Raw genomic sequence first — 25,000 nt, forward strand, 5'->3', positions numbered from 1 at the left:
TATATATATATATATATATATATATATATATATATATATATATATATATATATATATATATATATATATATATATATATATACACATATACATATATACATATATATTTTTTTTATTTTTTTTTTATTTTATTTGAGTAGTTAAACCGCTACCCGCCCGAATTTAATTAAAATATTATTTTTCGTCACGTCTCTAGGGCGCAGGCCCGGGTTTTACCACTATGAGTGTTCGGGCCTGGGTTGGGACGGGCAAAGCCATTATTGTACCCTTTATCTATCTATCCAGAGAGAGCCCGAGCAAGCTCCCATTTGCAAGAGCTCCACGTTACACAGAAATGCAGAAAATATTTTGGGTTTGGGTCAGGTTCGGCCAGTAGGCTTTGTGTCGTGCGCAGACTCATGCGTAAAGACCGAACTTAAAGTGTTGGAGTGTTTAATCCCAGCGCTTTGTTAAACCAAAGCCTCGCTCCTGTGTCCGAGGGAAGAGTTTTCTCACCGACTGTGGCTTATAGAAATCTATGGTTACGGCGCGTTTTCAAATGTATAATATTAATATAGAGAATCATTTGTGGAATAAACCGCTTTTGTCCGCGTTTTGCTAACTTTTTATTTATATACATGCATTTTCTGATGATTCCTGGATCAAACACTTCCTCAAACTCTCTTCGCTTCTGCTCCTCTTCACAAGTGTTGCTTTTTCCCTGTGTCTCCAGACTTTGCGGAGGGCGTACGGCAGGGTTCTAGCTGCCGTAGAGATGAGCAAAGCACTGCTCTTAGGAACAGTTGTGTAAATCACGTGGTTGGCGTAGAGGGCATCTACACAATGCTTAGTGCGTAGCAAGCTTTATAAATGAGGCCCCAGAAGTCTGTTATCTTGGATTTAAATAAAAAATCAACACATTACATAAATGAAGGGATAGGTTAGGGGTTAGGGGCTAGGTGTTAGAGGTTAGGTTAGGGGTTAGGATATGGGTTAGGGTATGGCTAGAGGTTATGGGTAGAGTCAGGTTAGAGTTAGATTAAGGATTAGGATAGGGTAAAGGTTAGGGTAGAGTTAGGTTATGGGTTACAGCATAGAAGCGGGTGTAGACGGGGTGCGGCATGGGTGGGGCACCTCTTAGGCACGAGTGAGAGCTTATTGCCACTTGCAGCTATATTTGTAATTATTATTAGCATGGAGAGGCTGATGATGCAGAGACGCAGCAGGGAAGTGGCCTCTAGCAGGAACAGTCTTAGGTTTGGCAGACTGTGATATTGGTGTATGACATTGCCCAGCCACAGAGCAGAAGACGTCAACTATAATTAGAGCTCAGGAGAATGGCAGGTTTAGACACTTTATTTTTTAGTTGGTTCAGTCAATAATACTTAGAATATGCCAAGAGATTACTGGTGGAAGTTATTCACAAACATTCAAATTACTGATTGTGAACTCCAAAGATTAGCTCAGTTTAGTTCATTTATTTCAATACATTATGCTCCTTGCAAGTCCTTGTTTCAAACTAGTGTAGTTCTGTTTCAGACCCTGTTTTGCTTGGATTATTCTAGGTCTTCTAGTTTAGACCTAGAATAATCCAGTTTTTGACCTGATTTAGATTTGGTGGCAGGAAAGCCAAATATTTGAGAATCTCTGCTGTTTTGTTGTTTAACCTCTAGCATTACGAGAGAATATGTGACTCTATGTGCTCTGTAGAAAGTAGCTGCTTCCTTTTCCATGACAGCCTTTTCTTCGTTCTCCCACAGGTTGGAGATGAGATAGTGGAGATCAACGGAGAGCCGGCGCGGGGCATCTCTCACACTCGAGCGATAGAGCTGATCCAGTCTGGAGGGAACAAAGTGGTTCTGCTGCTGAGACCCAGAGCAGGCCTGGCTCAAGACAGCAGTAAGTATGGCAAACACAGCCTGACAGTTCAGTGAATTCTGGTATTCAAAAGAAAGCACAAATCAAATAGATTTATGTACCAACAGGTTTGTCTGTCGAGAAACAAAATATTTAAATGTCTCTAAATTTAATCTCAGATATCCAAAATTTAATCTCAGTTATCCACCAATATGGACTGGAAGAATTCCTGTTTTGCTGTAGATCTGTTTTGGCCACACAAAACATAATTATAAGTGGCGTTTAAAATTGATTGTATAGTTATAATTGTTGTGTCTTGCTGAACTAAACTAAATGACTAATGGTGTATTTTGGGTTTTCTTGTTCCTTGTTTTGGCCGATTGCAGGTAGCTCTTCTTCTACTGTGTGCTACTACACTGAGCACCAACACTAACATCCTCACTGCTTTCACTGGCCTCTTCTCTTTAACGTGGTAATTCTGGGTTTCTTTTCCTTCCTACTTAACTCTTCATCAGCCATAACATTCTGACCAGTAACACTAAATAACCACTTTATAACCATACTGTTTTACATAACACATACATATACAGGTTTTTAAAAGTATGCGATTGGCTTAATAATTTAGTTTGAGCTTTGGGTGGTCACTTGGAGACATATTGGCTATCGGCCTAAATCTAGCTGATATGGGCCGATAGTCCACATGGGCATCTTATACTACGTTATAAAGCTTAGACTGACTATGTTATGTCCATTAAATCCAATTTACAGACAGACAAATGTCTTAATATGTGGCACCGCATCAATATTTATTTGCAAAGTAATTTGTCTATGTTTGTGACGCCGTACGGCCCTTGAACGCACCCCCAGACTCACATGATGCGCTTGTTTACATCCTGGCGTAGCCATAGATCCATGTGCGCAACACTGAGGAACTGACTTACACACTGTGATTGGTTAAATGTACCTGTCACTCACTTAGAGCATAACAGATGCTGGCCAAAAGGAGAGAAAAAGCACCTGTTTGAGGGCTGCACAGCAGAAAAGCACTGAATGACTACCCAGCCAGTACTTTCTACATTCTGATCGAATCTAGAAGGATCTGGAACTAGATCATAAAGAGTGAAAACACTTGGTCCAAATTTGAGACAATCCAACCCCAACTGCTAATTTGAAATACATGCCTCTCAAATGCAGAAGAGACCTCCTCTCCAAAATCTCCAAAAGAACAAAATATATAAGAAAAAAAGTAAAAGAATCAGGCTTTTATGTTGTTTTTTTTCCTCCTTTTTTACATGTAAACTACCATGTTTTTGATATGTCCAGAGCATGTGTCTCTGTGACTGGCTAATCCACCTGTCAATCACACCCTCTGAAATCGGGGCATAAAGCTCGTCTTTGTAAAGTGTCAAAGCATGTGGTTCTGGCTGGTTAGGTAACAGAATACAGTATGACAATTACATCAGTATAGCCGTCACATGGATCAGATCACTATTTGGTTTTTGTCATGTTACTTAGCCCTAGTCAGAGCAAGTCAGAGCAGGTTTTATGGGGTATTTATTTATCTTGGCAGGGTCATCATGAGTGCATCTATGTGGTGTGACAAAACTTAAGTTATACCTTATAAACTTGTCCCAGTTAACCAATGCAACACACTTTGCAGCTCCATATTAGTTGAAGGGTCACAACACTTCACACACACTAGGAGTGGTCACAATGTTACGGTTGATCAGTGTAGAGTCACGAATTGAACTTATACTAATTTGGCTATAAAATGTAAATGTGCTTTTTTTTTCCTGCAGGTCCGCGTGATCCAAAAGTCATTTCACCTCCTCTCAGCTACTCTGAAGGAGAGGTGTTCTTCTCCGACTCGTCACCCTTGTCTTCTCCATATTCCACTTCCGGGGCTTCCGTCTATGCTTCCTCCCATCTCTCCGGCAAACTCAAGCATTCCCGCAGCTGGAGCACCAATGTTTCTGTGCCAGGCATTAGCAACTCGCGCATTAGCAACCCCAGGACTCTGACTTCTGTGGATGAGGCGAGTGAGTGGGCAGACAATGAGGCAGAACCACTGTCCCCCCGTAGCTCTGAGCAAGTCCCATTTTATTCCAGGGCCAGGCCAGGAAAGGATGCTAGTAAACTAACCAGCCCAAAGAAAACTGTGGATACACCCAAAGCCAAAGAGCAACATCCCAGACCTAAAAACACAACAAATGTGCAAGAGGTGGCACCAATCAGAAAAAACACATCCCCGACCAGGACGAAAACTGCAAACATCAAGAAGACATCGCCTCCAGGCAAACAGCAGGGAGCACTAACCCCACTGCATCATGATCTTCAACAAACTAAGGGATTAAAGGAGTTTTCCAGTAAAGAGAGCTTAGATTTTGAAAAGAGAAATGGAAACCTGGCGATCAGAGGATTAGCCCGAGAGATGGAAGGGAAAGGAGGAGGAGAAAGGACAATGGCAGGCCACAAGCAGGAGAGTTTCAAAAGGAGGGTTGGGGGAGTGACGCATCATCACAGGACAGCTCCAAACGTGAACAAACACAGGGACAGAGATAACAGAACAGACTCAGGGCTCAGAGATGGTAAGATGAAAACGTCTGAGGGAAATAGCATCAGGAAAGAAATCAAAAGAGAATCACCATCGTCTTTTAAGGATTTATTAAAAGGAAAAAAGTCTGTAGATTCTCCCAGTGAGTCCAAAGAGAGAGGCGCCTCTCATTTCAAAGAGGGCAGTCAGGAGCTCTCCGTCGCCTCTGTTCCAGGGACCCCACAGAGCCCAAAGGGACCTATTAGCCCTGGCCCTTGGAAAGTGCCAAGCTCAGCCAAAATCCTCTCTGAAGCCGAGGTCCTCCGTGACCCTTTGTGAATATTGAATCCCGGTCTGTGACTCGAGCTGTGCCATGGAATAATATTAGCCCGTTTTTATTTCAGAGTTCTTCCATAAAGCAGAGGAGTGCATGATGGTGCCACTTCGATAGTCAGTTTCCACTATATTTTTCAGAGTTACCGTGGCATGTAGCAGCGTCCTTCTGCCATGTCTACTGCCTCACATGTGGGATTTTGGGGTGTGTTACGGGCAACGCCAGAGAAAACCTTATACGAAATGTGAATATGTGCCAACTGCGCGTCACCCATTACAATGCAAAGACCCATATGCAACTCAAGACTTGCTGCCCATTGACAACGGTCTCATATTGGTTTACTTTTTGAACTCTTGTCTCTTTGAGGGACAGCTTTTCTCAAATGTTTGCCCAAATGCATGCAGTCGATTCCTGTTCTTTTTACTGCTTTTAACTTCTCATTTTTCAGCACAAGACAACCCAGCAAACATTAATTTCATTGGACGCTAGACTGTTCTGTTGTAACAGCATCATTTAAAAGACCAGAAACTTGTGGTTAGAGATCTTGTTTACCGTGTGTATAATAGCAAATCTGTGTGTAATTTATTGAGATTATATAGATTAATATATATGTACATGTAGCTGTACCAAGCCATTCCGCATTTTTATATAGACTCAAAGATTTGTCCTAACCCCATGAGATTGCACCATCCAATGTATTCAAGTGGTAGGAATAACCTTGGATCTTTGTAGTTCATGAACTGCTGTACCAAATTGTTTGCAACTGCTCAAAACGTGTCTCATTGTGGAATTTAATATATACATTATTATATATTTGAATGTGTCATGTTTTACAGATTCTAACTTTTAAACTATCTATTGAACTCCATTGCACTGCATCTGCCCTAGTAGCATAAAAGAATGGCAATGAGATGTGAAAATGAAAGCTGTATTTTATTTGTGACTTGCTATTAACATATGCTTTTTCTTTTTAACTTTACAGTTTATATCTACAGCTTCATTGTTTAAGTTTATTACAGATTTTTATGTTGATGAGTTTTGGCTTGTCTGTATATGAAAGTGTGCCCAGGTCCCTGTTAAGATGAAACTGTTAGAGTGTATAGTTTATGCTAATGGAACATTGATGTACACTGATGGTAAGAAAGGGACTTGTTTGAGATTGAGACTTGTGTGTGTTTAGTGCTCAGGGAACACAAAGTAGCAACATGTGATCAGGGAGGTGAGCAGCAGCTGTTTGATGAAAATGCTTGGTTTAATCATGGTTCAGGCTCTCAGTAATGTAAAGTGAAGAGCGTAGCAAGCAGGGGTCAGTTTGTGCAATAGTCTGGATTGATAACTTGATAAATCCTACTCCTCTTATCAGGTACATACAGTTTGTCATTTCTCTCTCCATCCCCTGCCCTCTGTGCTTCTGCTCTTTAGTTCTGGACCTTTTGTTTCCCCTCTCTGCATCATAATGTGGCCTTGCATCACGTCATTAGAAAACAATCCTCATTGTATCTTCTACATGTAGGGCTGGTAGATGTAAATCTTTGTACATTGTACAGCACCTTTATAAATAGTCGCTGAGTGCAGAGGGAGAAAAAATAGACGTATAATAATAAAATGCTCCATTATTTTTTTATGTAAAAAAGAGTATTTATCATGGATAGAAATGGATTGGCTACGACCTTGACATGGTGTTCTGCTCATGCACTGAAAATAAAGTTTTACTGAAAACATGTCTCGAACTTGGTGTACTCAAACTTCTTTACTGATGCAGTATGTCCATGCAATTCAACACAATATACAGTATTGCATGGATTGCATTTTATGTAATCACCCATAGCAGTTAATACTAATAGTATTTATGTTGTCACTGAAACTTTTTGCAGTGTTTTGCTATGTTAATTTTTTTTTAATGAAAGTTAAAGTTATTGCAAGTATCTTGCACCCAAAAAACAATTGTCTTGAAGACAGAGAACGTCCTCTCCACAGTCTCAAGCTGGCCATGGCAAAACCGGCATAAGCCACTGTTTCTCTGGCAGATTTCCAGTTGTCATGGCACCCAAGAGCTTCTTACCACAGAGCAAACTGAGTGCTTTGTGCTTCAAGTAGATGTTTTTCCAATATCTTCTTGCAGCATGTTAGCACTGGGTCTATGAAAATGCACATTAAGTCATAACCATGATTATTACAGCCCAAGTGAGAAACTGGATCACACTGTTCTTTTTAACTCCAATCACATTCGTCCTCATATTTTGCTGTATGATTTGGCAGTGTAAATTGTTGATAAAAAATAGTCTAACGTAGATATGATAGATCTGATATGATAGATCTGACAGTTATGATCACCACATTCCACCACAACTTTTAACATTTCTTTAAATTAATTCTGAGGCTATTTGATTACATTCACATGTAAACATCCAGATATTTCATTGTTCGTGCATGTTCAACACAACAGGGGGCCATGTATATAATTTATTGGTATTATACAATATTCTATTTATTTACTTTTGAATCGTGATAAAGCTTCCCTTACCCACCACTAGATGTCAGTGTTCACTATTGTAACTAATTCTAAATGCTCCTATATGCAGCATGCTGTATTGCTGCTATTTATCTTTCCAGCGAAGTGTTTTTCATTAGGGGCCTTATGGAGGAAAAATCCCAGCTGACCTTGACAATTCTACTTTAACTAAGCTAAGCTAAGTGAAAAAGTGCCTCAAAAAAGTGCAACGAATCTGGACCTCTAGTGTTAAGAATTACTTTACATTATATTTGTAGACACTTTCATTTGTTTCGGGTCATTGGTTTATCATTCCACAACGTGTCTATAAGAGGCAGGTGAATTATGTAAGGGAGTATTATTGGCAACATGTTTCCTTATTCTTGGCTTTGAAGAGGCCCAGATGCATTCTTATAGGTGGGCTAACGAAAGGGAGGCGTATCAATCTTTCACTCTGACATAGTGTTTGTGAAGATAAGAAAAGCAGAGTATGTCCAAAGTGCTGAACATGAAATAAGTCTTAAAATATGCCAGTTTAGCAAATGCCTTAAAAGGACGTTGGGTCGTTTCCCCCACTAAAAAGCTTTACAATTTGATAAAGGATCCAGTCAAAGGCCCCTGAACTTTGCCTTTCCTTTGTGTTTCTGTGTAATGTATCTCAGGCAACATAGGGTGGGGACACCAGGCCGTCCTTGTCAACAGACTGGCTCGAGTAATTGCCTAATGGGTGGTTGAGCACACGCACTGGAATTCACACTTTTGCATAGACCCAATGAGCCGCAGCTTTTTAGCCATAGTATCCATGATGACATAACCCACAAACCCTCTAAATGAGTGTTTAACGTGCATAGAAACCTGATGGAAACAGATTTTCTTGCTGGAGTAGGCCATAGGCTATTACCATGGTGGTTTTCAACGAATGTGTCCACTGTGCTGTAAATTATTGCGTCGGTCCATTTGTATTCATTGCAAACAAAGGGATTATCCATGACAACAACAAAAAAAGGCTTCCCCCTCCGAGGGAACCCCCGTTTCTCTTCTCCAATGACACGCCCATAATGTTCTTGACAACCAAGAAACAATCTATTCTAGGACAGGCAACTTGTTCCAACATGAGAAGAATCCGCGCTCAGCTAACCAGACCAGTTTTGCTGTTTTATTTAGAGCTACACAGTATCAGGAAAATAACATTACACCGCACAAAGCTGCGTCAATCTGATTTAATTGATGATTGCACTATTGTCCCAGTCCAATTCAGCCACACTCCATGCATGCGCTCTCCGTAGAAGCGATAGAGCGCATCCTGTTCTCCTTTCAAAATAGAGTCAATGGATTTTACTCACGCCTACTTAAGCAATATCGGCTAGTAGTCCCTCCTAACAAAGAATGCTAGAAACATTTTCCAATATAAGACTATAAAAGGTTTTATTGGTTTTACAGATAGGCCTAGCATTACGGGGGGAAAATGACAATGAATGACGAAAAGTCCTGTTTTTTCATGAAGAGTTGGTTATTTTATTGTAAATCCACTTCCTGTTTGATGTTCGCACTTTGGTTAAACTGACAGTGGTTCACGAGTTCAATGGCAAATGCGCGTCTGGTGGGAGGTTTCGGTGAAGGGTGTCCCTTCTTGCATTACAGAGCTTTGACTCAGTGGATCAGCTGAAGCAGACGGACAGAGACCTGCAGCTAGACGGTGGCACTTCTCGTTTGGTTGCATTTCACGATGGACGTGTTGCTGCGCGCTCCTGCCCAACAGCGGATCAAATCTTTATTTTTGCTTTATCTTTTTACAGCCAGAACACTTGGTGAGTAACCTGCCACGCGCTTTGTCTAAAATAAAGCTCCCAGGACACTTAATTCTTAAACGATTTGTACTCTATAGGATCACGTTATCCACAGCTTTGCCATTTACTTGAAGATGCGTAATGATATTTTTGATTCACGACTTTTGGCTTCAACTCAAATACTGTTATAGGTGCTATGTGTAACTTTTCTGGCGAAGGGTTCCCACCTGCTTGTCTCCATGGAGATGATCCTTTGCTTGTAGTGTACCACAGCATGGCATTACACTAAAACATATAGCAAGAATGTATTCATAGAGACGAGCAGGTAGGAAACCCCACACCAGAACACCTTTAAAGTTTGAGGTTTCCTTTCATTCCAGACGTAACAATATTACAAATGTAACAGTGTAGTATACTTTAGATCTAGCTCTTGAGTCTCTCAAAGAGATGAAAATTCCTGATGATGTTAGCATAAATATCTGAACTTTCCTTTGGTAGGATATAGTACTGGTGGCTTTCTCACTTTTTATGTTGCTAGCTGGATTTTACATATTATGTAATCAGGTGGAAGCTCAAGTGATATTGTAACATACATTATCCTATACGTGGCTTATTTTCAAATGATTTATTTTCACATATTGAAGACAGATCAGATTCATTCTTTACTGTTTACTGACCATGGCTACATCTTTTTGGCAGGCGTATGTCCCAGACCCACGTTGGAAGGAACCATGATTCTCAGCGATGCAGCCCTTTTGATAAATGAGTACCAAGACAACGATGTGATTACTTTGGCATGTGCCAATGGATATATTCAAGACAGCGGGTCTGCAACCATAAAATGTATTGATGGGGCATGGGGTGACCCAGATCTAATCTGCAAAAGTGAGGATGCCTATAGAGCGTGATGTGATGAATCAAACTTTTTAAACTAGCACTAGCATTAATTAACCTAAGTCTTCATACCTTGTACCACGTGTACCTTTTTAATTTTTCCTTTCTTCACATACTAAGTGGGGCTTAACAAATAAGTTTGTATTACTATTATAAACTTGCCCCCAAAAATGTACAAATCTTGTTTATTTATTTTGACAGAGAAGGATTGTGGACCACCACCTGTACAGCCACACATGATTGTTAACACAAGCGAAGGCACCCTATTTGGTGCTCTAGCAACCGTCAAATGTGAGAAAGGGTGAGTTTCATTCTTTGGAACACTAATGATTTCATTCTTATAAGTGAATATATATTCAGTGTTTTATTTGCTCAATAGCTAACAGCTGTCAAGCACACTATTTGGCAATTTGATCCTTGTATACATACATTCTTAAGCCCTTACAAGGTAGATAAGGGAGAGCTGAGAATAGACGCATGTAGGCTGAAAGTTTGGGTGGATGTTGAGATTGTTGAGACAGTTCAGACTAAACTGAATGAAAAAATGTTGCACAGTACAAGAGACGTAAACAAATAAAGTACCTTGTTTCTTTCAGCTACTTAGTCAGGGGACCGTCTTATAAGCAGTGCTTCAATTCCGGCTGGACTGGGAGGAGCATCAAATGTGAAAGTAATTGCTCCAGATATTTTTGAAGTCTGAAACATAATTCACACACACAGAATGTCTTTATCATCTTTTGTGTAATCCTCCTCCTTTTTTGTTTATGCGTCCAAAGTTGTAAAATGTGATGTGCCAGGGAAATAACCAATGGCATACATTCATGGAATTCAACAGAACGTCCACAATATGGAGAATCTATATTTTATTCATGTGATGATGGATACTTGCCGACTGGGAACACAACCATCATGTGCAATGAAGAAGGTGAATTTGATTCTGCTCCACCTCAGTGTCTTGGTAAGACTGTCTACACTATTTACACATATATTTTAAGTGTGTCAGTAGCCATTAATGTATTTTATGTGTAATTATCATTAATTATATAATTATTACATGAAACATAAAATTGTTTTTTTGGAAATTATATAATCCCACATTACAATGTCCCTTTTATATTTTATATATTTAATTTCATTACTTTTGTATATATTAAGCCTTTTAATGAGTTGGGCAAATGGAATTCTCTTGGTTATGACTTTGTCATTAAAGTGGCATTATGTTGTAAATCTCTGCCACTATAATTACACCAAATATTTGAATTCCTAAAAATGTTTATATGAACTGCACAGCAACATAGCAAAGTCTAGAGTATATTTTCCATCTCTAACTGGATTACATCAAAAGCATGTGCTACACATACGTGGAAATCCATATATGTACCCACGTGCACCTGGTATGACAAGTATTCTGTCATTAATTTGCAATAATGTGACACTTGCAATGCGTTTCTGTAGCAAAAAAAATATGTATTGTTTAATATTGTATTTATCTGCAAATTATTTTAAATTTGTTACCCTTGTGTCTGTTGCTGATACCATTCAACACTGATAATCTTCATTGTCCATTCCTTTCTATATTTCCTCTGTGTTATCAGACTAACGGTCACTCCATAACTCACATCTATCATGTCATGTTGCACGTTAGGTTAGCATGCAAACTCTGAAAATGTCTTAAAACAGCAACTCTATAAAAATACAGAGGCAAACACAATCTTTTCATTTATAGGTGTCACTAAAGAGGATGTATTTACTACACCAACTTCAACCACTACACCTCCAACACAAGGTATATTTTTCACAGAAAATATTTTGGTATTATTGCTAGTTGAATGGGTTTCTACAAAAATCTATCAGTAAAGAGCATTATGACAGAAAATTAAATCCCAAGAGCTGATTTAGGATTGATTCAACCTATTGGCATAAAAATAATGAAAAATAACTGAAAAAGAAAGCACTACTGAATAAAAGGTCTTCAAATAAAAGTATTAAAATGGTGTTTAAGACTTAGTACCATTACTTTGATTTAAGCTTTATTTGAATAATTTTCAATATTTATTGAAACCTGCCACACATTAATTAATATTGAGCCATAGATCTACTACATCCTAAACACAACTGCTCAATTGTTTAACGTACACCTTACACAGAACTGAAAAGGGCTGGTTATTTCCAAATGTTCCAGAAACTTCAGCCTCTTCAACTTCAGCAGGCACAACAAGCACAGGTCCCAGAGACAGCTCGCACACAACCAGTGCCTCTTCAACTGTCTCTCTGTTCAGACAAGGTACCAGGGCACCTGCATGGACTCTAGCATGGAGTATAAGACTGACTTATGGGCTCACTGCATGCGTTTGAGGGAACCCTGAGCTGCAAAGTACAGCACACGTAAAGGGAATATGTTGTAACTATAATTCTTGTTGTATTCAAAGGTGAAGATATTTTGAGAGATGCAGACAATACTCCAACTACCATAAAATCAACTATGTCAAATTATTCTCAAGGTATCTCATTTGCATTATATCTATATTGTACAGTGTATTAGCCAGGTCAACCACGTATATATAATAAATATAAATAATTATATTTATATTTATTATATATACGTGGTTGACGTTGACAGATTCTCTTGAGTATAAACTCTGAGATGACTCAGATGACTTATTCTTAGTGGATCTAAATAAAGTGATACTTAACACCATATTTGATATTCTCAAATTGTGCAATGATGTAAGTCAGTGTGGTCTGAATTTAAAGCAGTATCAACTTGTCTGAACACTTCCATACAGTTGTTTGAAGCTGAAAAACAAGTGAAGACAGTTTTTTTTTTTTTGTTTTTTTTTTAGAAAATGTTTATGTTGAAGCCACATAATTATAATACTGCTTTTGCTTTCAAAGTCCTTTCCCTCTTAACTTAGCATTTTAACTGCAAGGCTTTAATTTAGTCTGTATTGTCTGACATTGGATCTGGATTGTGTGTAGCTCTGTGACAGTTGACACAAGTGTGAACATTTTGTTTTGTCTTTCAGGAGATCAAAATGATGATATAGTTGATACAAAAAAAGATGTTGGTGAGTTTCATTAAAGTGCCGGATACAAAAATATGTTCTTTGATTGTTTAATCTGTTCATGTTTTTCAGGATACACGCCTGTAATAATCAGTGTGGTGTGTGTTTCATTAGGTAATTTGGGTTAAGTATTTGATTGTACTTTGATTATAATAAACAAAGTAAGTCTAATATAAATGTTCCTTACTCTACAGCTGCGTGCATAGCAATACTTTTTATTCACAAGCTGCTTAACAAGAGAAAAGGGTAAGTGTACATCTGACTACTGATTGCATGTTTTTTCTTTTTATAATATATATCTTTTCACTTCTTTTATTAAACTGTGGCATAATGCTAAATTTAACACAAAAGAGCAGTACAAAATGAAAAACATGCCAGTTTTATTCTTTATTTACAGGAAATCCTCTTTAAAACTGTACTGGAAAACTCTTTAGGCAGATTAGAATTAGTGCCATAATGTAATCAAAAATTTTTACAAAAAAGAAAAAAATAAGAAGAAAATGGCTTCTACTAACCAAGCAAACAAAATGTATTGTACCTACCTATGTCAGCAGCTCAATTGTAAAACATATTCCTTATTTGATGACACTGTAGCTCTTATGACACCAGAGAAGACCTGAAGCCGGAGTTATTACAGTTCCAAAATCTATAGTTTGGCCTCTACCTCCAGGTATCTGTCCTTTTCTGTCTGTTGCTTTAATATCATGACAAAAATGCACCCTAATGTTTTACACCAAGCAAGCATAACATTATGACAACTAAAGTAGACTATATGCTAAAATAAATATGATTTTCATAGGCATAGGTTGTGTTCATGTTCTAGATTTTATGACTACATAATTTCAGATGGAGGGTAGAATCATATTACTCTATGGTGCATTCACTGACTACAAATGCTTAATTGTATCATTATTTCTTCAGGTCCACAAACCTACTATATTAAGCTTGTAACTTAAAGCTGAATAATGTTTCCAATTTTTGAAGACAATGTGACGAATTGATTAATTTGTTGTGTTTATTTGTGCTGACAATGAAATATGTGCCCTGTTTTCACTTACATGATTAGGCCTAGAAATAAAGAAATATCAACCACAGACCAGGTCAACAAATGTGCAATCTGACCCAACCATAGAACTGTGACCTGCCCTCCAGTGCAATTTTAAATTAAAAACATTATACAATGTCCTGATGTTACATGAACACAACTTGTTCACAAAGATGAGGTGTAGTTTTGTAATGGTTAGATGTTGGCTGCAGAGTGCCTCCTGTAGGACTGTAGGATGTTGGATGCATCAATGCATTAAAGTCAAGTGGTCATAATGTTATGCTTGATTACTGTTTTGTGTATCTGATTCAAATCTAAAAATTTTAAAAGATTTCATATTTCAGGTGCATCAATAAATGAAAATATTGTTGAAATGTTGCACAATATTGGTGGTTTCAGATGGGAGGCAAGGGCCAGTTTTAACTTTACATTTTGCCAAGAAATATCCAAAAGATAAATTCACAAATGTAATTTGTAATTAATTTTAACTGTCTCCATCTGTATTAAATATTAATGGCCTATAAAATGTTACAATGTCATCAGAAACCCAGCAATATAATAAGTGCCCCTGGGCAATTTATTAACAATAGGAAACCACAGTACTTTAGCTAGTGTTGCCCAAAGTACCTGTTAGGGCTAGGCAATTGGACAATACCATTTACTTTTTTCTTATTGGTCTGCTCTGAAAAAATGTGATCTATAGGCTTGAAGTTGTTGTATTAATTTTGTGCCAAGTTGCCCACCCCTACTAGTAGTAGTGGCGGTAGTAGCAGTGACAATGCAGCAGAGCAGCGAGCAGTGTAGTTTTGTTAGCAATTAATTATTTATTACATAATGATTCTGCCATACAGTAAACAGAAACCATATTCTTATTTATTGATAATGACATGCACCGTAAATGAGCCTTTTATTCCTCTTGAGAACTGAAAGCTGACAGCTACTTGTTATCTTTAGCTCACAAAATGGAACAGCGCCTATCTGTTGAGGAGCATCTGTGACCGAGGACGGATGTGCCTACAGACTGTAGCAGGGCCCAGGGTGGAGACTAACCACGCAATCACTTTTGCACTTGAAGCAGAAGGTCTTCAGCCTGCCCATATATGGAAGTGTAATGACCACACACACCTTTGTAATAATCTATTTTATTAACACGCCTGTAAATAGTTGTTTGTACCTTATTTATAATAAACTGGAACCTTTACATTTATTAAGTTATTGCAGCTGCTCTGTACTGTTGTTTCTCTGCTTTATATAACATCCACACACAAAACAAAATACCTCTGAACTTTTAGAAATGCAGAAATGCATAGAAGTATGTAGTTTTCAAGAAACATTTTATCTGTAAATTTATTGTCCACCAAAACTGCTCATTTGCTTTTTAAATAATGGTCTCCAAAATGGAACAAAGCTAGCACTGTTAGTGACATGTTAGATTAAGAAGCAAAAATAACAAAGCATTTTGATCTTATATAATATAAATATGTATTATATAATGATTTAAAATTGCATGCTGCCTTAGTGTCTGCGAATATTGAAAAACACATACCATTTAACATATACAATATTCCACTGTAGTGAAACCCTCTCCCTTAAACATTGAACTAATGTATCTTCCAAAATATTAACAAACAGTTTAGCTTTTAAGAAGCAAAGGATGTGTGCCCTTTTAATGGCTGCCAACATGAAAAGACCAATTCAGGAGGCACACAATGTGGTGAATTGACTTTCCGTACAGCAAAGCATAACGATAATATCTGCCACATTCTTCACATTCTCACTGGCTATTCTGTATTGTCTGGGTCATACAGAGTGACTACATTTAATAGGAAGCTTTTTTCATGAGGAAACAACATGCCAATGCTTCACTAAACAATGGGAAGACATAAGGGAAGATTTAAGATGTGGTCTAAAGTTTGCAAAATACCAGGAGGAAATTGTGGTGAGAAAAATGTTGTGAATTAAGGATGCCTCAATAAACAAATAATTTATTTTATACATTTTAATTAACTCAGGGCCCATAATGGCATAAATGTGTATTTACAAATGTCGTTGTGGCTTCAACTATCCATTTACCATTTCTAGGAACAGTAGGTCACAGTTGTGGCCTAACTGTGACCCATGCCTTTTGTAAAGGCCTATGCATCCACACATGCCACTTCAAAACTTCTGTTCCCCTGTAGAGGACTGTGAGGTGTGATGGCAGCAGACAGACCAAGGTAAGGTAATAGGATCAAGTACAAAGACGGTTATTACAGTGCAGAGCTAAATGGTTAGCAGCTTAATCAAAGGAACACACTTGACTTCCCGCCAAAGGCTTTTGGTTAATCATTACTGGCAGCTTTATAGGCCTATACTGATTTGTACAGCATTTTCTAAAGTCACTAACAGTATGGAACATATTAGATAAAAGCAGGCAATTCAAAAGAAGGTTAAAGTTTTACTATGTAACTTTATTGGTATAGTCCTCTACATGTTTGTCTACACAAATGTTTTTATGACTGTTTCACAGAATGGCATTAAACATACCTGCCATTATAGTAGTAGAGACATTTGTATTGTTAAAAGAAACATGCATTCTTTCAGTCAAGTGGTTCTCTCTCCTCAAATCTGACTTGTAACTTGGCCTGGTGGTGTATGCTAGTCTACATGGAGATAGCTCTCAAACTAACATTTCAGGCAAAGCTAAGTTTCCATAGAGACAGCAAGTTACTTAGTGCAGCTATATATTTGTAAGTAAAAGCAAAACATATTGTAATACCTGCTTTAATCTGTAACATCATAAATAAAAAAAAGGAAAACAAGGTGCCTATAAAGTTACCAGCAATGATTAACCAAGTTGGGAAGTTGGTGTATTCCTTTGACTAAATTGGTGAAAAACAGCATTTATAGTTTTAAAAGTTGTAACCTGGAGTGACTAGTAGCACCAGTAAGAGTTGATCTCACTGTTAACACTAAATAGTTGTTGAATAGTCATAGTAGTAGAACAAATGTATTTTACTTCAACTTCAGATTTACAGTTTCAAGTTGCATGACTCATCTTATGTTGGATCTTACAGTAACAGGAAATACACCAACAGCTCTTATCCTCACTACTATCACTTGTCTTAGTTTCATGGACACACAGTCCAGTAGGCTTGATCAGGGGATGACCTTTCTCACAACCTAGACAACACTGCAGCTATGTGTACCACCCACTTTGATTGACCCCTCTCAACAAAGACCGTCTTCTCCATCACTTCAATGCCTTTTTAGTAATTCCCATGGCTCTATGTACATCAAAGCAACTAGAATTCAAGATAAAATTCAAATGTGACCATGATAACATTGCTTATAGATAGAAAAATTTGACACGCCTGCACCACAAAGCACAATATATACACTTTATGCCAGGAAAATAAATGATAAAGACATATTTTCAGAAAAGGATAAAGCTAATTTTACTTTTGTGAGCTTTAAATCATGTAAGAATGTTGTTACCTCATCAAAAACACACCTGGATTTGTGTTGTGTTTCATTCACACATGTTTGAGTGACCCTTTATTAGTCTGTCTACATCTCCAAATGTGTTCCACCATGTGATGTCATGAAGTGATAGCTTTCAAGTTAACAGCTACCATTTACCTTTAATTCACTAAAGATTGGCAATACCAACGAAGGTGTTTGGAGTTTAAAAACACAGTGGAGCACTTCCTGTATTACCACATGACATCTCAAGGTGGAACAGAGTCTTTTCTATTTGAGAGAAGAACTCAGCCTAAATATGACAGGTTTTTATGTCAAACATGTATGACTGAAACAAAAACAGAACTCCAGATATGTCTGTGATGAGGAAATAAGATTATAACATAGATCAGAAAATAGCGAAATATGGACCCTTTAAATAAAAGAACTAAATATTAAAATGTTCAAATTCCAAAAAAAGAAAGAAAGAAAAAAAAATTGTATGACAAAAATAAATATATCTTTAGAGAGGTTGAGACAGATGCAGTCCCGATTACTCACATTTTCCATTGTCTGTGTCCTGTTTTGAAGGAAGACCGTTCAAGGTGCAAGGTTCAAGGTTCAAGGTTCAAGGTTCTTTATTTTGTCATTCAAACCTGTGAGAGAAACACATGACAGAAGGAAATGTTCTCCCCGAGGCCCAGTGATCCAGAAAGAGATAAAAAAAAAAAACAATAATAATAATAATAATAATAATAATAATAATAATAATAATAGTAAGTTCGAGGTGTTGATTGGCTTTATGAGACCTGAATGGCTGAATGTCCTGTTTTATGCTTGTTCGGCATTTTAGAAAACTATGAAATAATATAGCTGAATGGTAAAGCTTATTAACACTGTGATGACTGGTGTGTATGTGTAAAGGCGTAAGTTTTTTATTGTTATTTTAGAAATTTACTTAGTTTTGGTGCTGTTTGGAAAGTATATATGGGTGTGTTAGAGAAATATGTTTTTTTCCATTTGTTTTAGTCCTGGCAGCAGAAATTCTTGCCTTATCAAATATTACATTCTTAGCATTTAGCCTCTTTTGAACAGATGATTTTTTTTTTCTGGATAGGGCTGAAAATATTGTTCAATGTGTTTCTGTAGCCCTTAATTTCTACATGTTGACACTCAAAGAAGACTGCATTACAATAAGATCAGGGTTGGAGATAAAATAGAAGTTCTTATAATAACAGTAGAAAACCATCATATTTGGTAAGGCCGACCTGTGTGGCAAGCTTCAATCCCTAAATAAACAAAAAGTATGCATAAGATATACACCATATGCATCTACAGTATACACCCAGTAATCTCCAATAAACCTGGGTGTGCACTGGTTTTACTGGCTAGGGGGAGACCAAAACATATTACACACTGATGTCTAAATGTAACTATTTCTTAACTTTTCCAATGAGCACAGCATTACTAACAGTACAATCTTGACTCTGAAATGACCAGTAGTAATAATATTTCTTGAAGCACATCTTGATTAAGTACTTTCTTATAAAATGCTGCCATATGGAAGACTTCATCTCATGTGTTGAGAGGCCTGTTCCTAATTAAGTGTAAATGACTTCCTTCAATAGTTGCCATGCTTTGTTTCCGTTGACGTTCCAATCTTTCCTGCTCTTGTCACATTATCAACTTCAGCGTGGAAAAAATAACTTGGCCTGTCTTCAATTGAAAGGATGTTGTCCTTTTACGTTTTAACAATTACTACAGGGTGACTCAAAACACATTGTGTCAGCTTGTTTTTGATTCACTAAAGAATTCAAACACAGAGTCAATGAAAGCACCTCCAGACGAAACATGTAATGATGATCTCAAAGCTCCTCTTGATCCTTTGATAGTTCTCATGACTGTGGTGGATGAAAATGTGAATACTTAGACAGACAGAGTGTAAATGCTTCCCACAGGGGCCAGTGTTGAGCACCAGTAAAGTTAATGTTTAACATGTAAGTGCACTATATGGCGATGACTGTAGTTTTTCAACAATTGTACTCCTTACCATGTGAACAGGCCTGCACAACAGTGATGTTACATTATGTTATGTCTGGGCTTGGTTCTTTCATAATCAAGAATCTTAATCTGGAGCTATTTTTGTTTGTTTTAATTGTTTATGTGATATATTGAGATAACTGTCCCTGTTAAAATGAAAAAACATCCTCCAAATTAGTATTAAAATAAAACCAACCAAACCAACAGCAAAATGTTCTAACTGAAATACATCATTCAACAAAAAGGAGCACATGTTAATCATGTTAAGCGAAGAAGATTATGAGATTTTTGGGCGTGTTGACCTAAGCCATCTTCCAGACAGTGTAGCAACTTTTTCCTGGCAAACTCATCAAAAAGATATACATATCGAAGCAGCAAAAATGTTACTCCCTTGTTTGCGTATGCTCATGACGTCTTAAACAGAGTACTGCCATACCCACTCATGGATATGAATCAGGTAACATATGCCTCTGGTTTGTGCATTCCATCACCAAGTATGACTCAACTGCAACATAAACTGAGGTCAAAGGAAAACTCCAGTGGGTATACGTGAATGTGCTAGTCACTGTTGCTCCTTTAAAGTGAAAATCGATCATGTGTTGATGAGATTACAACAGTCTGTGGGCACTCCCTGTGAGTCAGTTACTCTGAGGACGAAGGACCAAGTTCAACTACTCTTATTTTTGTTGAGATGGCAACTGGATGTGTTTACAAATGAATTGCAAGTAACTGAACAGATTTTTAATGCTGATCCACAATGTGGCAAGAAGTCATTCTTGCTCAAACAAATACTTTTATCCTTTTTATTTTCTTCTTTACCCAAAAATGTGTAAACAAAAATAAGTTGATACTAAATGATTAAATAATGAGGCGGGTTCCACAGCAAATCATCCAAGTCTGACACAACATTCATTTAAATGAATTCCAACCTGATTAGCCTGAGTAGAGGTCTTGATTTGGCACAAGCACCAAATGCACTGGTATATAAACATTATAAGTGGATCTTCAATACAACTCAGAATTAATTCATATTTACAAAGACCAAGATTACAGAAAAGTTCCACTAATAAAACATAAAATGCAAAAACATCACAAAAAGCTGAAAATATCATCATATTTTTGTAGGCCAAACATCATTCAAAACCATGTTAACTATTACGTCGTAAACACCAGATGGGGAACACTAATGAAGGACTGTGTAATGATATAATGTATAAAAACCTATGTTTAGACCTTGTATAAATCTATAATTACTTCACTAGCTGTGGCTAGAAGCAGGTGGCAGCTTTTGAGCATTCAGCTCGTAGCTTGATGCTAGAATCTCAAAAAAAAAAAAAAAAAAAAAAAAAAAAAAAGGATGGGAGCTAGTTGAGAAACAGTAAAGAGTAGTGTAATATGCCTATGTCCACTTGATACCCAGATACTGACCTATAGTAAAATGAACTCGATGCCAGTTTTGGCTCTTATGCTGAATTGTCTTGGTTTTCTGACAACACTAACCAACAGCAAAAAGTTCAAACTGAAATACCCCTTAAAACATGGAGGAGCACTCTCCAAATCAGTACACACTGAGATTTGCGAAGGCAACATAATGTCAAGTAGATAAGTGAGTACGTTCTTTTCAGATTGCACCTGCCCCACACTTGCTGGCTTACAAGAGAACAACCACTAAGGAGTGTTAACTTTGGTTACTCATTAATTCATCTTAATTAAGACTTTGGGGTAATTTATTATAGTTCACAGTATGTTAATGTGGTTCAGCCATGTGTACTGTGAAGGCTAACCGTGCTGACAGTTTGGCCTTTCTTAATGCTAATTCCTGGCCCTTTGCTCAGTCAGGGCTCTCCGTAATTAAGTGCGACTGGAGCAGCCAGGTCATTATTAAACTATTACATGCTCTAAAATAATCGCACTGTCAAAAAAGGTGCAGAAAGGTGACAGCCTGCAATTAGAATAGGTTCACAAGGCTTAATTGACGCCAGCCTTCACTGTCTTCTCCTTCGAATCCCTGACAGTAAAAGAATGTTATGTTACTATTAATATCCCAAAAAGCAGGGGTCTTTATCTATTCAACTTCCTCACAGTTAAGAGGTGAATGTCATTGTTCAAACACATTTCTCAAAAGTATCACGCATTGTATCTGGCGGTATGTGGCGCCATCTAGTGGTGATATCCAGTAATGGCGGGATTGTTTCTTTCTGTTGATATTCCCCCCACATTGTAACCGATTTCAAATGGTGCTAGACATGATGGCAACTCTGAACACCAGAGGAAAACGGTCAGCCTTGGTTAGGGGGTGATCCACTGATAGAGATTTCTTGGATTTTAACTTCTTGGAGGAAAAAATGCTACCAGGAACATATTGTGAAATTTGAACGGGTTTTGGCAGTGTTACCACAGTACGTGCCGTCCAGACGACTGATCCCACTCAAGAACACCGATTTCAAATGGTGCTAGACAGAAAGTGTACTCTAAGACACCATCTGAAACCGGCTCCCTGGGGAGGAGGACATGAGATCATCCAACAATCCATGAATATGTCTCCATCTGCAAGTAGAACAAAATATTATCTCCAGTCTCTACATCTAGAGATTACAAGATATATATTTGTAGATGAGCAATAGTGAGGCAAATAATTGGGCATATTTTTCACCATTTGTATTGGATCTCCATTCACTATAATGATATCAGATTTCCGACAGTCATTATGGGAAAATCATAGAGCTATTTGTGGGGCTGACATTAAAACTGGCTTAAACATGCTCTGTCACTATCACATTAGAACTGCTAATGGGAACAGGTGACGTAGCAAGAATCTTTTTGACTGTGAACCAACAGTCTTTTGGGGATAACTGAAATGTCAGTTGAAATGAATGTGCCTGTCATCTCAATAAAAAGATTGCAGTACTACCAGTAACTGGGATACACATGTTCATATAAATATGAAGACTTTGTACCTTTTCACAAGATCATCAGGAGTTATTGCAGTCAGGGCCACACTTTGCCTTCAGTAGCATACACACATGCTTTGTTGTGAATCCTTGTCCTTCCTCTGTATTTATTAAAGCAAACTACTCAGGTAGGGCTGTATCACCTCAACGAATAATGTAGCACCTATATGTTTTTTTTTTGTTTGTTTGTTTGTTTTTTAACAGATTATCTTTGTATGTGCATAGAATGTTTTATTTTGCTAAACTAATTCATTCTCTGAAGTAAGATACATATTTTCATTGTAGTCTCCATACACATTTTTCTGATAAGAGTACAACCTGACTTTTCAGTGGTCTAATTCACATGTCAAATGATGCCTGTTGTTGTAAAACATATCAGTCTCTCAGTGAAGAGTAGATGGATCATAACTATACCATAAGCCAAACCCATGGGCTGGGTTAAGGTCAAGGCCAGAGAAGTTTGTATCACTTCAGGGTATGAGTAATAGAAAGGGGCGGGGCCTCTGAGCATGTGTGCACAAGTTTAAGGGTGGGTTTGTAATCCTCTTAAAGATTAGCGCTACTAATTCACCAGTGAGTAAAAAAAGGAAAACTGGCAATTTAAATATTTTTTTTTAATTATTATTTTGTATTAAAATATGTTTACATAGTTTGAGGTAAAAAACATTTGTATAACAGTAAAATCTTATCTAATATATCTTACTCCGCACTACTTTGCTTACTTTGTTGCCATCTACTGGCAATGAAAAAAAATAAAAAATGACAAAGAATTGTAGCTGCTCTTTTGTCAACATCAGCATTATGAATGATGGCACACCACCAAAGCAACACTGAGACTTTTGTTTATAGTTATGTAATCCCACAGATATCTCTGTGTAGACTATTATAACACTTGAATAATACAAGTGTGTCCTCCTTGTGTTCATAGTAATGATAATGTAGCAATGATACCTGCAAATGAATGCTGCTTCACACTTGTCTATTAATACATCATCCTGGAAGGCCGGCACTGCTCTTGGTTAATTTTAGCAACGTCAACTCTTAGCTCGGTGCCACCTCCTGCGCCATAATCTCTGTGTGGGAGGCTTGAAAAAGGCATTGGGTCGCTGTGCATTTTTGGGGCTCCTATTGCTATAACATTTGTCCATAGCATACAATCAAGATATTGTTCAATTTTGATTTGATTGAGTTAATAGTTTTATGCTTAAATTGTTGCAACAAAACATCTCAAGGGGCTTCCCTTATAAATAAATAAAACAGACCAATTTATAAAATTCCTTTTCTATTTGTTTGACTCAAGAGACAGCGCCCCTCCCTGAAAAGTGGCCAAATTACGACTGAGGTCACATTTCCTTGTTTTGTAACTAGGTCACTTGTTCTGGTCTTCCATGGACAACATAATCAACACTTTCCACTGAAAAAGGCATGATGTTCTGTAAGTACTTTGAACAGTTGCAAAAAATCTGATTAAAAATTTTATGGTTTATGGTTTATGTTAATGGAAACCCTGACATACTTTTAGTCAACATCTTTTTCACCATGCTTTAACCTTTACTGTTTTGTTTCTGGATTGTCATGATCACTTTATGTTTGGTATCAAGCTTTTCAGCATGAATAATAAAACTTTTTTCAGCGGTGGATAGTAATGAGCTACATTTTCTTGAAATTATCACTATTGAAATGACCAGTTACCAAATAATGGTTTGAACTTTTTGAGTAACATATTTTTGGTCCTTTTGTTTTATTGAGCACAATTTGGGGTGCAGAGGTGAGCTTTAGAGGCTTTTACTTTTACTTTTGTCTTCTCATCATTGTACAGATCCCAATTAAAAACAATGTTGTCCTATTATTTAGCCTTTACTTCTCCAATCTGTGTGTCTCTCTCTCCCTTTTGAATTCAGTCCAGTGACTTGTGACTTGTGACGTCTGTTGCTGATTCACCTGATGACTGAACACATTTTGCAGACAGGAAGTAACTGCCCCCTCCAGTGTGTGTCCACTTCTCACCTCTAGAGCTTCAGGAGATGAGCTGGCTCTTCTCTCCTCCTCAACAGGTGAATGAAGAAGAGATCAGCAGCGCCACCACCAGGCTCTTCTGTGCTCTGTTCTAATAGGACAGACCTGGGCCAAAGCTGTCAGCTACAGAGGAACAAAGTCACCATATCAGACATGACATGAATAAACATTTGAATAGAAAAGAAAATCTCTTCAGAATGCAACTGAATTTTCATAACTAGATATTAATATCATGTAACCCTTAATATCATCAGAGTAAAGAATACTCAACTTTTCCCTTTTGCATCGATGCCACATGTCCTTTTCACATTTATCACGATGAGTAAAGACTGATGCGCAAGAAGAGAAACTGGCTTAAAATCTAAATTATATTTAATTATAATCATAATCATAAGAAGACAGGTGATGCTGCAACTGAAAAGTCATATATCTTTAAGCTAGTTTATCATAAGTGACATATGCTGGAAACAAACAACTCAGATGTTTGCTCCAAAAGTAGGACAATGTCATATTGAGAGTAATAGTTGTAGAGATAAGATATTCAGTTTGGTTTTCTAGTTAACCATA

General features: G+C 37.4%; 2 protein-coding genes and 1 long non-coding RNA gene across 6 annotated transcripts; 2 read left to right on the forward strand and 1 right to left on the reverse strand.

Moving 5' to 3' along the window:
• The first annotated feature begins 1,100 nt into the window (after window positions 1-1,100).
• On the forward strand, window positions 1,101-6,426 carry LOC129411428 (membrane-associated guanylate kinase, WW and PDZ domain-containing protein 3-like). The gene is made up of 3 exons (XM_055162217.1): window positions 1,101-1,104; window positions 1,690-1,878; window positions 3,636-6,426. Exons 1-3 carry the CDS (start codon window positions 1,101-1,103, stop codon window positions 4,706-4,708), a joined length of 1,266 nt encoding a protein of 421 aa, XP_055018192.1. The 3' UTR covers window positions 4,709-6,426.
• Window positions 6,427-8,803: 2,377 nt separating this feature from the next.
• LOC110154616 (location of vulva defective 1-like) lies at window positions 8,804-15,196 on the forward strand. Of its 4 annotated transcripts, XM_020918621.2 has the most exons (13): window positions 8,807-9,002; window positions 9,681-9,866; window positions 10,077-10,176; window positions 10,472-10,545; window positions 10,652-10,833; window positions 11,602-11,661; window positions 12,058-12,159; window positions 12,305-12,376; window positions 12,902-12,943; window positions 13,013-13,054; window positions 13,135-13,186; window positions 13,535-13,610; window positions 14,940-15,196. In XM_020918621.2, exons 5-12 carry the CDS (start codon window positions 10,785-10,787, stop codon window positions 13,590-13,592), a joined length of 477 nt encoding a protein of 158 aa, XP_020774280.2. In that variant the 5' UTR covers window positions 8,807-9,002; window positions 9,681-9,866; window positions 10,077-10,176; window positions 10,472-10,545; window positions 10,652-10,784; the 3' UTR covers window positions 13,593-13,610; window positions 14,940-15,196. The 4 variants fall into 4 exon arrangements, 3 of the variants coding, with proteins under 3 accessions (XP_020774281.2, XP_020774280.2, XP_020774282.2); XM_020918622.2 differs by lacking the exon at window positions 13,535-13,610 and having other exon boundaries at window positions 8,804-9,002; XM_020918623.2 differs by lacking the exon at window positions 12,058-12,159 and having other exon boundaries at window positions 8,812-9,002.
• A 757-nt stretch (window positions 15,197-15,953) lies between these two features.
• Window positions 15,954-24,994, reverse strand: LOC129411427 (uncharacterized). The gene is made up of 2 exons (XR_008633294.1): window positions 24,425-24,994; window positions 15,954-22,013 (listed from the first exon to the last, which is right to left on the reverse strand). It is a non-coding gene; the product is annotated as an uncharacterized LOC129411427 (long non-coding RNA).
• Window positions 24,995-25,000: the final 6 nt, after the last annotated feature.

Source organism: Boleophthalmus pectinirostris, unplaced genomic scaffold, assembly GCF_026225935.1.
Source record: "Boleophthalmus pectinirostris isolate CB_2022bp ecotype Guang Dong unplaced genomic scaffold, ASM2622593v1 HiC_scaffold_411, whole genome shotgun sequence".
Taxonomy (NCBI): domain Eukaryota; kingdom Metazoa; phylum Chordata; class Actinopteri; order Gobiiformes; family Gobiidae; genus Boleophthalmus; species Boleophthalmus pectinirostris.

Bases quoted from the DNA above. Each gene is read 5' to 3' on its own strand.
- LOC129411428 (XM_055162217.1), top strand. The intron at 1,879-3,635 runs GTAAGTATGGCA...TTTTTCCTGCAG, and splicing joins AGGCCTGGCTCAAGACAGCA to GTCCGCGTGATCCAAAAGTC.
- LOC110154616 (XM_020918621.2), top strand. From the start codon at position 10,785: ATGTGCAATGAAGAAGGTGAATTTGATTCTGCTCCACCTCAGTGTCTT. The intron at 12,944-13,012 runs GTGAGTTTCATT...CATGTTTTTCAG, and splicing joins TGATACAAAAAAAGATGTTG to GATACACGCCTGTAATAATC. The intron at 13,187-13,534 runs GTAAGTGTACAT...ATGACACTGTAG, and splicing joins CTGCTTAACAAGAGAAAAGG to CTCTTATGACACCAGAGAAG.